Source organism: Apium graveolens, unplaced genomic scaffold (assembly GCF_009905375.1).
Source record: "Apium graveolens cultivar Ventura unplaced genomic scaffold, ASM990537v1 ctg4279, whole genome shotgun sequence".
In the NCBI taxonomy this organism is placed as follows: domain Eukaryota; kingdom Viridiplantae; phylum Streptophyta; class Magnoliopsida; order Apiales; family Apiaceae; genus Apium; species Apium graveolens.
The window spans coordinates 88015-100195 of record NW_027418471.1 but is presented as its reverse complement, the minus strand read 5'-3'; the positions used below and the strand labels follow the sequence as shown (position 1 = coordinate 100195).

The window sequence follows — 12181 nt, the reverse complement described above, 5'->3', positions numbered from 1 at the left end:
TATTGGTCATATTTTATATTTATAATTATATTTAACATAAAAGTATTTATTTAGTGGATAAATATTCAGAATATAAATATATAAGTAATATTAAATATGTATAATGGTCTGGGCCAAAATAAGAAATATATACTATTTCGTTATGAATAAAAACTTTCGCGTTTGCAGGCTATTTCGTGATTCTGTGAGATTTATCCGGTGCACACATAAAAATCGCGGTTGCGGGTTACTTATGATAAAAAAAAACTTATACCATTCAACCAGTCTAAAACAAAATTAAAATAAGAAGAAAAATTATTGGTAGATATGTTTGGTCCGATATAAAATATATAATAAGTATTATTTATTTGAAATTAAATAAAATTATATTATTGAAACAAAAAATACTCAAAATGCATGATTGCGTACCTATATATTAGGGGTGTATGCGATTATGTTTGATGCAGATGGAAGGTGAAAGTTGTATCAAACCTCACGTAGCGGTTTTATGAAATTTCCAAACTCAATCACATATGCGGTTGTGATTAGTTGCGATTTTTTTGACCGCAAATTTGCGGTTATTGCAGGTGAATTTACGGATCAATCACTTTTTAAACTTGTATAAAAAAGTTATACCAAAAAAACTCAAACTTAACATAAAAACTAATAATACATAAATTAATTTCTAACAAAGTTTTTTTTTCAACAAAAGTAAAAAGTCCCACGAAGTAACTTAGAATACGATCTTTACATTTCATATATCATTTATAAATTAATCAGGCAAAACTAATTCGGCTAGAATAAGAGTTTAAAATAGAGATAATTACATTTTCCACCCCTTATATTTCGTTAAACTCAATTTTGTATACATATTTTTTTATAAATTATAATTTGCATCCCCTACTTTGAAATCCGCTTCAACATGCACCATTTTTGCTTAATTTTTTAGTCCTAATTGCTGTCTCCAACAATATATCTTATCTTTTCTATTCAATAATAGATTATATATGTTGTTGTAAACAATAATTTGGGCAAAAAAGATGACAAAATTTGATAAAAAAGGTGAACTTGAAGCGGATTTCAAAGTAGGGGTGCAAACTGCAATTTATGAATATAGGTATATAAAATTGAGTTTTGGCCAAATATAAGGGGTGTAAAATGCAATTTTCTCTTTAAAATATAAAAGCCCAATACTCCTTACATATCATATATTATTTATTTATTTATGTTTATGAAGATATGTAATTTTAACTATTATATATTTAATATATATATATATATATATCATTTTGCGGTTGTGATTGAATTTTTACAATTATTTAAAATCAAATTCGCATCCAATCTACAAATATGCGATTTTTATAATTTCAATCCGCGGTTAATCCACGTTTTAATGTATGAATGTAATTTTAATCTCAAGTCTCAAGTCGTAACTCAATTTTCAAGTAGATAGCTCAATCATTAAAACTAGCTACATCGTCCTGGCAAATCGGATAAACGGGTCGGTTTTAGATCAGATTTATTTCGGATTGGTTCCACTTTCAGATTATGATATAACTAGAGAACATTCTGATCAGATCGGATGTGATTCAGTTAGGGTCTAATTCGGATTAACAACGGATGAAATTCGAATAAAAATCAGACAAAATTCGGTTTGGATTAAATTTGGTTCGGATATTTCGGACCATAACTTATTTATTTTTTCATGTTGTGAGACTTAAAAAATATCTTTTTATTAAATGTAATACTTTTAATATAATATAATGTACTTTTACATTAATTTATGATTAAATAAATTAATAATCACGAATATAAGATACATTTAATTATGAATTTTTCTTATTTCGGATCATATTCGGTTCGGATTTTATATGGATCGGTTTTGTTCGGTTCCAATTTATAATCGGATCTAGTATTTCAGATCATTTTCGGTTAAATTTTCGATTTACGTAATTTTCGGATCGGTTTAATTTGGTTTTCGTATAATTATCAATTTATATAATTCGGATCTCGGATCGGATCTTGGATCCATAAATTTCGGTTTAATTTTTCAGATACGGCCCAATTTTGCAGGTCAAGCTACAAGTTCTTCACCGAGGTAAAAAACCAAAATTGAATTATTGCATATGACATGTATGATATATTGCTCGTTCCAGTCTTCCACCATTTGCTTCAGGCCCTTAATGACTTTATTCCTAAACTGTGTGTGTAAATATGAGTTTCTTGTGATTATATATAATCATTTTGGTATTTTTTGTCCGTTTTAATATTTTGTACATTGCTCTATTTTTTCAGGATACATTTCTGTTCTGAGGGATATGCATTGGTTTATTCAGTTTTCTCCTTTTAGATTGAGAATTTATCGAAAGACTTTTTCATATCGGAGCCGCCCTCTTTTTAAATTTTGCAAGGAAGATCTATGGTTGTGTAGGGCGTGCATATATTGTCATTACTCTTCTCTCATCCCACTTACAAGTATGGATGTAAAAATCGGTAATCGGTAATCGGTAAAAATCGGTAATCAGTACTAATTGGGTTATGTACCGATTATGAATTAATCGGCAAATCGGGGATTAATCGGAACAAAATCGGATATATTTAAATATTTTAATAATATTTAATATATTTACCTTATTTATTATAATATATATAATACAAAAATAATTTATAAATATTAATCGGATTTCAAAAAAATAGATCGGTCAAATATTTTTTAAAAATTAATCATGAATTAATCTGGGATTTTTAGAATACTGCTTACAAGTTACAAGTTAAATTATGAGCATGTATGATATGGTTCGGTATATATGCTAGTGTAAAAACTTTTAAGTGTAAATATTTAATTAGTCTTTGCCTTAACCCCTAGGTAAAGTGGCTAACCACCAACCTGTAAATAGTTTTTAAGTGGTTCACGAGTAAAATATTGAAAGAAAAAAAAAACCATTGTGGATGTTCCGCTTGTCGCAGATTGTGCCTGACATTATGGACCCGTTTGGAATTCCTTAAAAAAATGTAATTTATGATTTAAAGTTGAAAAATATTATATAAGTTATATAAAAATCATAATTTATAAGTTATATAGGAGTTTGGATAATTTTACATATAAGTTTATTATAAATTATTTTAGTATTTGGCGTCCATTTGAAAAATCTTAAAATAAGTCATTTATAACTTAAAATGAATAAGTCACTTATAATAAGTTATAAGTGGAAAAATATTTATAAGTTATATAAGCGTTTGGATAATTTTACTTATAATTCAGATTTTTTTTATTTAAATAAATAATTTTTAAATATAATCATCTTCTTTCGTGAATTTTAGATTAGATTAACATTTTAAAATTTATTTTTTAAAACTTAAGTTAATAAAAGGGCAAAAAGTCAAAATAAGTTGAGAAGAAGTACGTCGTTGCTAACATTCAACTTATCAGTTTATCAGCTTATAACATTCAAAAGCGAAATTGTATTTTCTCTCTCGCATGAAAGTCGGCCGCCCTAACTTCACCTAACCCTAGCCGTCCTACCTTCTTTTTCCCCCTTCCTAACCATCTCTATCTCCATATTCATATTCATATTCATCTTCTTCTTTTATTCACTTTTTCTTTAATAAAATCGAGATTTGTTTTACAAAACTAGAAAAATCAATTACAGTTTTTCACTTTAGTTTTCAGACTCACTAAAGTAAGAGTTTGGATTTTATAATAAAATTCAGTTTTTAGATTCAAAATCTCTGGTCTAACAACATATTACAATTTGGTGTTATTCCGAGATTTTTGAATTTTGGGTTTTTTCGTATTGTTATATTTAAGTTATTATTTGTGTGTTTGATTGTCTCGCTTTATGCGATGTGTCTCGCTTTGTGCGATGTGGTAGTTGTGTTGAAAATGAATTGGAGGGTGTATTGGGAGATCTGGATATCTCGCATCAATAACACTTTCGACAGGTCTATAGCTGGTGTCCGGCAGGTAGATAGCTGGGGTGCGTTTGGAACGGTGGTAAAATCACATGTGCTCACCTCTCACAAAAAATATTTGTTCATAATATGAGGCCTCTAAACTCCGTTATTGCAACTGATTCCTCTGAACATTGCAATATCAATCGAATTAATGTGAGGGTCAATTGTGAAGCTACTGTTTTCGGGGGAGATGCGTGCTGAATTGTCCGGAAAATCATTACCTTCATTTTTAATTTTCAGAATATTTGTATTCAGTTTGTTAAGTAATCCGGAAACAAAATGGCTAATTATTTAGCTCTATTTGTTTTTCAACCTGGTTGTATGATCAGTTGGGGGTTTGTCCCGATTGAATATCTTTTAAGTCATTAATGAAATCTGCTTTAAATTTGGCAAAAAAAAAAGTTAAAAATTCAACTTATAAACTTATATTATGTTGCCAAACAGGCCACAATGGTAAATCATAACTTATAAAGTAAATTTTTTTAGCCCATATAAGCCACAGATATGATGCCCCAAACAGGCACTATTTATGCACGAGGCTTATATAATACTCTAGTTACCTATCTCTGAATTTGGAAAATACAAATAATGATCTATTATTGTATTTTTCATTCTGTTGATGAAATTCAGATTGTCATAGGCAGCTTCTACGGCAGCAGTCGGCATGATCAGAAGGCAAAGAAAGTTTTGTAATGCCAGCTGTTGCTCCTATCCTTTCCCCTGTTTGTGACAAATAGAAGATTTCTTAGGACAGGGATTTTCAGCTACACTAGTTCAAAATCTTTCCGCAACTTCTAGGTGAAAATATGTAAAAACTTTGTTAATTATTATGACGGTTTTGTAAAATAGGTTTACTGGTGCTTAAATCTGACCATCCTTGTATGGAATGAATATATTTTTGCATTAAGGCCACAAATGACGATAAAGATGAAATTAACCTTACATTTTATTTTATTCTCAACCCACGCATTCCATTGCAACCAAGCAAACACAGAATAAATGTTTAGATGTATTTCTGACCTGTTTAGATGATACATGACATTCATTCTTCCAGCATGTATGAGGCAGCCCAAAGATGATAATGTCCTGTTACTGCCTTTTAGCACCAATAGAGGCATTGCCCTGGGCGTTAAAGGGTCGAAGGAAATCACATACCTATTATTACATCTACAGAATTTCAGCAACCCATAATATTTGAAATGATGCAGGAAAAATACAACTACTATTGTTTTTCGCTACCTGACTGACAGCCTGACAGCAGGATCGGCAGATTTATGCATTCCAGAATACCTAAAGACAAATCCAAGTTTAAATTTGAAAGAAATTGCCAGTCCATAGCTTTTCCACACCAACTGAAAGCAATTCAAGATCGAAAGATAAAGCTAATGTTACCATTCTAAAACTTGCCACAGATTTCTTAATAGTCAATATCCTTCCCATGCCATCTTCATTGTTTACAACAATCACATGTTGTAAAGATTAGTGACCATGCTTCCTTTTCTTATTTCCTGAACTAGATAAGGAGCTCACTATGTACCGAGAATTAGCCAGCTCTCTCGGGATGGGAGCTCCAGATGATTTTAAGACTCCAACTAACTCAGGAAACAGCTTTTTGTTCTCCTCATTAATGAAAACGATTGATGAACCCTCCTCTCCCATCCGTGATGCCCTACCAATCTGGTGGACATACTCCTTAATGGAATTTGGCATATCAAACATTATAACCTGTCTTACACCGAAGAGATTTACTCCTCGGCCCAAAATGCTGGTGGCCACCAGCACCGGTACCTCCCCAATGAGAAATGACCTTAAAATTTGTCTTCTGTCCTTCATAGGCTTCTCTCCATGTATTGATAGAGCTTTGACCCCAGTAGTGGATGTTATTGCTTCGGAAAGGAGATCTGCACCAAGTCTTGAACCTACAAAAACTACAGCGGGTGGCAAAAAATGCTGCTGGCTTGTCAATATGTCAAAAAGTTTTTTCTTCTTTTGCTTGGACTCCACCCAGATTGCTACCTGTTTTACAAAAGAATTTTGATTGCCAGGATTTCCAACGGTGACAATAACCAAATCATTTGTCAATATGCTTGCCATTTTCTCAACTTCTTTTGAAACTGTTGCTGAATACATCAAAACTTGGGGTTTTGACAGAGCTCTATATATTTGCATCACTTGTTCACGAAATCCCTTCTGAAGCATGCAATCCACTTCATCAACAACTAAAATTGAAACGCTATCCAAATCCATATCATGCTTATTTAAAAGATCGATCAGCCTACCGGGGGTTCCTACAATCAGAGACACACCCTCCTGGATGCGGTAAAGTTGTCTTGGCATGGGATCACCACCAACAACAAGCGCAGTCTTAAAAGGCAGGCCCTTTCCAAGCAACTTAGCTTGTTCTTCCACCTGTATGCAGAGCTCCCTTGTTGGGGCAAGAACCATCGCTAATGGCCTTTTCATTTTTGAAGACTGCTCATGTTTAAACTGAGCACAATAAGACACCACAGGAATCATATAGGATGCAGTTTTTCCTGAACCTGTCTCAGCTGAGACAAGAAGGCTTTGGCCTTTCAAAGCAGTTGGGATTGCTTGCATTTGAACAGGGGTTGGCATTTCATATCCCAAAACTTCTATATTTTCCACTAGTTTACGAGGAATATTACAAGAAGCAAAGGACAATACAGGAGCAGGTACACAGTTTCCTTTCACGGAAATATCAAGTTTTAATCTAAGAGATTCAGTCTGGTTCTCTTCCAAAGATTGGGACTCCGCCTTAATTCCAGTATCCCTTACATAATAACATTCATCAGAAGTAGGTAGTCTAACCGAAGGTTCGACAGTAACCTTCCGTTCAAATTTATTAATCTTTGAGAGCAAAATCTGTTTACATTCCATACTACAAACATCATCATCAGTTTCATCACATATATATTCACCATAGCGTCCACATATAACACATCGAGGCTCTCCTGGCAAAGCTTCTCTTTGTTCACAATACCGCTCCTTCACTGCAATACAACAGCCTCAATGAATAAAACTATCCTAATCAAACCGACGCGCATTAGGCCAACCATAGATTATCAGTTTCATCACTATACAAGTCACTATTATGTTACAAAATTACAATGTACACAAAAGACACCTAATTTCATTTTTTTATCGCAATTAAATCAAAATATCACAATCATAACAATAGAAAATATGCTAATATCATCTCTTAATTTATTTAAAATCAAGAACTTTTAAGCTATTAAAACAATAATTTGACAGTCATAATTAAAGTTATTGGTTTTTTTAAAAATTTGTACCTCTATCTTCATTGACAGCGGTTGAATAGACACCTGCCGGAGAAACCACCGGCGCCGGAGAAAAACCCAGGTGAGGGACTGAGGCAGTGACAAGGGTTTGAGTTGTTGGAGCAACATGATGATCAGATTGAGAATCTTTCATATTTCTTGAAATTTCAACTTTTTAAAGAAAATAATAATAATAAAAAAATTATAGGATTTTCTTGACAACCCAGTAAATAGATTTAGTTGTATAAAGATGGGAGATGTCCGGAAAGATGAGAGAGCTCGTCGGAGAGGGGAAGATGAAGATGGCTGTATCAGACTAGAATGAGAGACTTTACTATATTTATTATTTATTATATAAATTAATACATTTAATATTATATTTTGAGGCGGTTTTACATTTTCTAATTGTTAGTTTAATACGTTTAAAGTTTAATTAAACTAACTTAATACCCGTGCATCGATCGCATATATTTTGTTAATATAATATATATATTTAAAAATTTTGAATTCAATTCTTAATTTTGTTCATTTAAAATTTTAAATGATATAATTTCATAATAATTATATTAGTAGACGTGTATGTTCATAACTTTTTAGAACATTTAAACTTGTTTAAAGTGATATCATTAGTAGGGGAAATGTTATTTTATAAAAAATAATTGAATAAAACAATATTAGTGATTGAACGATATAGTTTATTGATAATTCTATGTATATTTTAAAAATAATAATAATATGTTTTAATTAAAATTTGATTTTTTAGTTCAGATCAATAGAATACGAATTATACTTAATTTAATATTAATTTGATTTATCTCGGATTAGTGGTTTACATTATTTTATTTTAATCCGATGCCCAATACACCGACCAAATCAAACTAATGTTTTTAGTTTAGTTTTAACTTTTTTTAAAGTTTGGATCAATAAGATAATTTTGTTTAAGACTAGATAATTAGTATATATGATTTTGTTTTTGTTGGTCGAATTATATTCTTATTTTAGTTTTGTGTTAGTCTGAATAAATTGCATAATGTATTTTTTTTATCCTTGGTAAATAAAATATATTATTTTGTTTATCCACGTTCATTAGTATAATTTTTTTAGGAGGATTGATAGTATCATTATTTTATCTTAGCTCGATTCGCATGATATATCAACTAAATCTTAATAATTATATTTAGTTTGTTTAAATTTAATTTAGCCAGAAGTAACAAATTAGAATAATATAGAACTCGATATGAATTAAAATATAAATTGGTAGAAAATGTTGAATTTAATATGAATTATAATGATATAGAGTTCGATATAAAATAGTATTGAAATTGGTAAAATAATAGAGGAAGTTGACTTCAATATCAATTAGAATTAGAATTGATCGACTTAATAATTAGAGTTAGAATAATTAAGTAATTTCAGCAAATACCAACCGACCGACTACCAAACTTTTAATGTTTCGTTTATTATAATATAGTATAGATAGATTATGTAGAGTTTTTTGAATATATGAAAATTTTTATTTTGCAGAAATATGTTGACTTTATTTTAGTGTTTAGTAAAAATACGATTTTTGCAAAAAAAAAATGATTTTGTATGATTTCAATCCAAGATGATTGGTTGAGCTTGATAATACAAAATATAATTAGATTCAATAGCAATTGTCTTAATATGATTGAGTAATAATTAGTTGGGTAGACAATTATTATTATAATTAGATTAGTTATGTCTCGTTAACTAAATTTTGTGATGTATATATATACATAGTAATATATTGTGTTTCATAGGTATGCTTAAAAAATATAGTCGGGTATTAGGTATTGGGAGGAATATTTTGATCGACTCAAATATCAGTTTGGAACATCATTGAGTTGTAATGTATCAATTTATTATTGATAATTATTTTAATTAATAATACAAGTTGAGACGTTAGTCTTTCACGTCAAATACATTGTTATTTAGGTGGTAGAACTGAATCTCGAATATATGTGTGTTTTCTCGTAATAGATTTTGCAATCAAGAAACTTCAGTTATTTTTCGGATAAACAATAGAATTACATTTCAGTTATAAATTCTATTATTATAAATATTTTCAAAAATAATTAAATTATTAAAAAAATCTACAAAATTGTTTTTTTAATATTTCCCAAGTAAGTTGTGGTCAGGTAATGTAGATAGGCAACTGGCAAGTCCTCTTAGTTTAGAGTAATTATGATGCGTTGATTTTATCAGATATTTGCAAATATGGTTTCACAATCTTGTATAGAGCATCAATATTCATTGTAGTTTATCCATCATTAATTCTTTCTTCCATCCTTGTATCACCTTAGAGATGAATGCCTCTGCTTTGTTCTCCAAGTCATGCTCAGTTTCTTGGTCTGCTTCGACTTCGTATTGCAAGTCATTGTCTGCAGTTTCTTTGTCATCTTCAACATAGGCCATCCCATAATCACTACTGCAGTCATCATTGTCGATCTCGTACGCGCTTGATCCACATTGAGAGTTATCGTCATCATCTGAACAATGCTCATTGCTGTCCTCGCTAGCATAGTTTAGTTTTTCGGTTTGATCCTCTTGTTCTCCTCTAAGCAACTGAGCCGAAGGTAACAACTTATCGACTCCACCAGCAGCTGATCGAAAACTCCTTAGAATAACAACTATGATGCCATTGAACACAGAATATCGAAAGATACGTGTAGATGAAAACATAACAAAATTGTCATACAACACTGATAAACTAAAGAGTTGCGGAGAAATGAATATTGCACAGAGAACTAGAAATACAAGCACCAAAATTAGAGCAGCTTTCATCTTGTATTTCATTACATATTACAGTATTAAACAAGCGGTCAAGGTTCGCATTTCTTCATAAGAATTCAGGGATATCATTTTATAATTTGTGTAGGAGTTAATTCAACAGACATTGTTGTGGTTTCTAAGAAAGTTATTTTCAAGACTCTCTAGTTGTGGAAGCGAAAACCATAGAGTTTTCGTGTTGTAGATGTGTGCCTATAACTTTGCTATGCAACTCCAGTATTCAAGGCCTATATTATGGGGGCTGTATGCTGGCATTGTTGTTCTCATTTCACTAAAACATCTAGGTGAAGGAATTCAGGTGAATAATTCAAAACTATATTCTTTTATCGACGCAACCATACTTTATTTTTTATGAAATTCAAAATTATTTGTACCCCAGTCCTGATTATACACCAATATATAACAATTGTCACATTAAGCAAGAAATCTATTAATATTATATACATCTTTGGAAGTTCCAAGGATTTTTTTAAATTTAATTATTTTTATGTGCCCGATATTTTGTTATATTAATAATTGATACTAAAACATGACTTTGTTGATTCGAAACTTGAAATACGGGGTATAGAACATATCCACAATGTATATTTGTGAAGAGTAACTTATTTTGTTTCAATTTTGAAGTAGAAAGTGTAACAAAAGTTTTAATGTATTCTTGATCCAAAACTTAAGATATATTTTAACATTTCTAACAGTCCGAAAACTGGTTTCAAAACTCAAAAAGTGTTAGGTAATTCAAATAATTTATTCATAAGCTTAATGACGAGGCTATCGCATTGCAAATTATAAGTGACATTTAAAAAATATACAAAAACGGATTGGTTTCACATGAGGCCAAATTCTAACTCCATGTAGAGAACACATCCATGATCCAAGTCTCTACTAAAAGAACCCGAAGAAGGAGCTAATTGTGCATTTGTACTCCTTAGGAGGAAGCCCAAATAGGAAAATAAGTATGTAAATTAGAATGAAACGTATGAGGTGATATTTGTAAAAAAGAATATATTAGGAGGCTCAGTCGGAGGCCCAAAAAGTGTAATAGAATATGAAAGTCCACTAACACAACATGGGTTGGGATAATTTGATACTCCCTCCTTTTTTAATTATTGCAATTTGCAAGTCAAATATTCTTCCCCAACCCTAAGGAATCGAGTATGATTTAACTAATTTTTGACTAAAAATTAAATATTATTTTTATATTATTTTAAAAAATTAAAAATATATATTAAAGTAGTTTATATCTACTTTCCGGTGATACAATTTTTTTATATTGTTCAATTATAAAATATTAATAAATTTTGGTTAAATTTTAGTCAATTTGACCGGGTAAAAATTAAATATAACAACTAAAAAGGAGGGAGGAATATTAAGAGAGTAAACAAATGGACATATGAGTTCATTAACTTTCCCATATTAGTGTTGAGCATTCATTCATTGATTGGTTGGCAAATATATATCCGATCATTCATTGATTGGTTGGCAAATATATATCCGATTATACGAACTCAACACCTTGCATGACCATGACAACAGCTACATTTGTTAGACATCCAAGACAAGTAAAACTTTTATGGGTTGACGTCCAACATAATGTGGTCAATAACAGGAAAAGCCACTTTTACAACTCATGAGGACAATGGCAAAGTATGTTGGTAGTAGAGGTGGCCAAACGGGTGGTTCAACCCGCCCGAACTCGTTCCGGCTCGTCTAATTAACCGTTTAAATTCGACTCATAACGGGGCGAGTCAAACTCAGCACTGAACATGAACAGTAACGGTGCGAATACGGTTTCGTTATTTTCAAACCGTGAATTGGCACGGCACGGCTCGTTAAAGCGGCACGACACGAGACCGAACCGGGACGCGAGAACAGATCGGCACGCCAACCCGCCAACTCGCGCGAACCCGCCTGATCTGTGTTTGTATTCATGTGATGTTGCACATTAACATTAACATATATATCTTAATATAATGCACCTGTGTCAAGACTCTACACATTTCATAACATATTTTATTTTATTCCCTTTTTTGGATAATATTTATTCTTTTGGATAAATTTCAATTGTTTCGTAGTTTGTTTAAAATTGTAAATGCGGTTTATTCCGTTTTTTTAGAGAGTAGTCCTCTCAAACTTTTTGT

The 12181-nt window shown here is 31.1% G+C and overlaps 1 protein-coding gene across 10 annotated transcripts; it reads right to left on the bottom strand.

Moving 5' to 3' along the window:
* Positions 1-4335: 4335 nt before the first annotated feature.
* Positions 4336-7461, bottom strand: LOC141701652 (DEAD-box ATP-dependent RNA helicase 41-like). Of its 10 annotated transcripts, none has more exons than XM_074505286.1 (5): positions 7245-7460; positions 5326-6944; positions 5173-5223; positions 4954-5055; positions 4336-4653 (listed from the first exon to the last, which is right to left on the bottom strand). In XM_074505286.1, the coding sequence occupies exons 1-2, from the start codon at positions 7384-7386 to the stop codon at positions 5413-5415; spliced, it is 1674 nt and encodes a 557-aa protein (XP_074361387.1). In that variant the 5' UTR covers positions 7387-7460; the 3' UTR covers positions 4336-4653; positions 4954-5055; positions 5173-5223; positions 5326-5412. The 10 variants fall into 10 exon arrangements, with proteins under 10 accessions (XP_074361387.1, XP_074361390.1, XP_074361383.1 ...); XM_074505289.1 differs by lacking the exon at positions 4954-5055 and adding an exon at positions 4877-4953; XM_074505282.1 differs by having other exon boundaries at positions 4877-5088; positions 7245-7459.
* Positions 7462-12181: the final 4720 nt, after the last annotated feature.

Excerpts from the sequence above, each read along its gene's own strand:
- LOC141701652 (XM_074505283.1), bottom strand. The coding sequence starts at position 7,386 with ATGAAAGATTCTCAATCTGATCATCATGTTGCTCCAACAACTCAAACC. Across the intron at positions 6,945-7,244 it reads CGCTGTCAATGAAGATAGAG|TGAAGGAGCGGTATTGTGAA; the intron begins GTACAAATTTTT and ends GTTGTATTGCAG.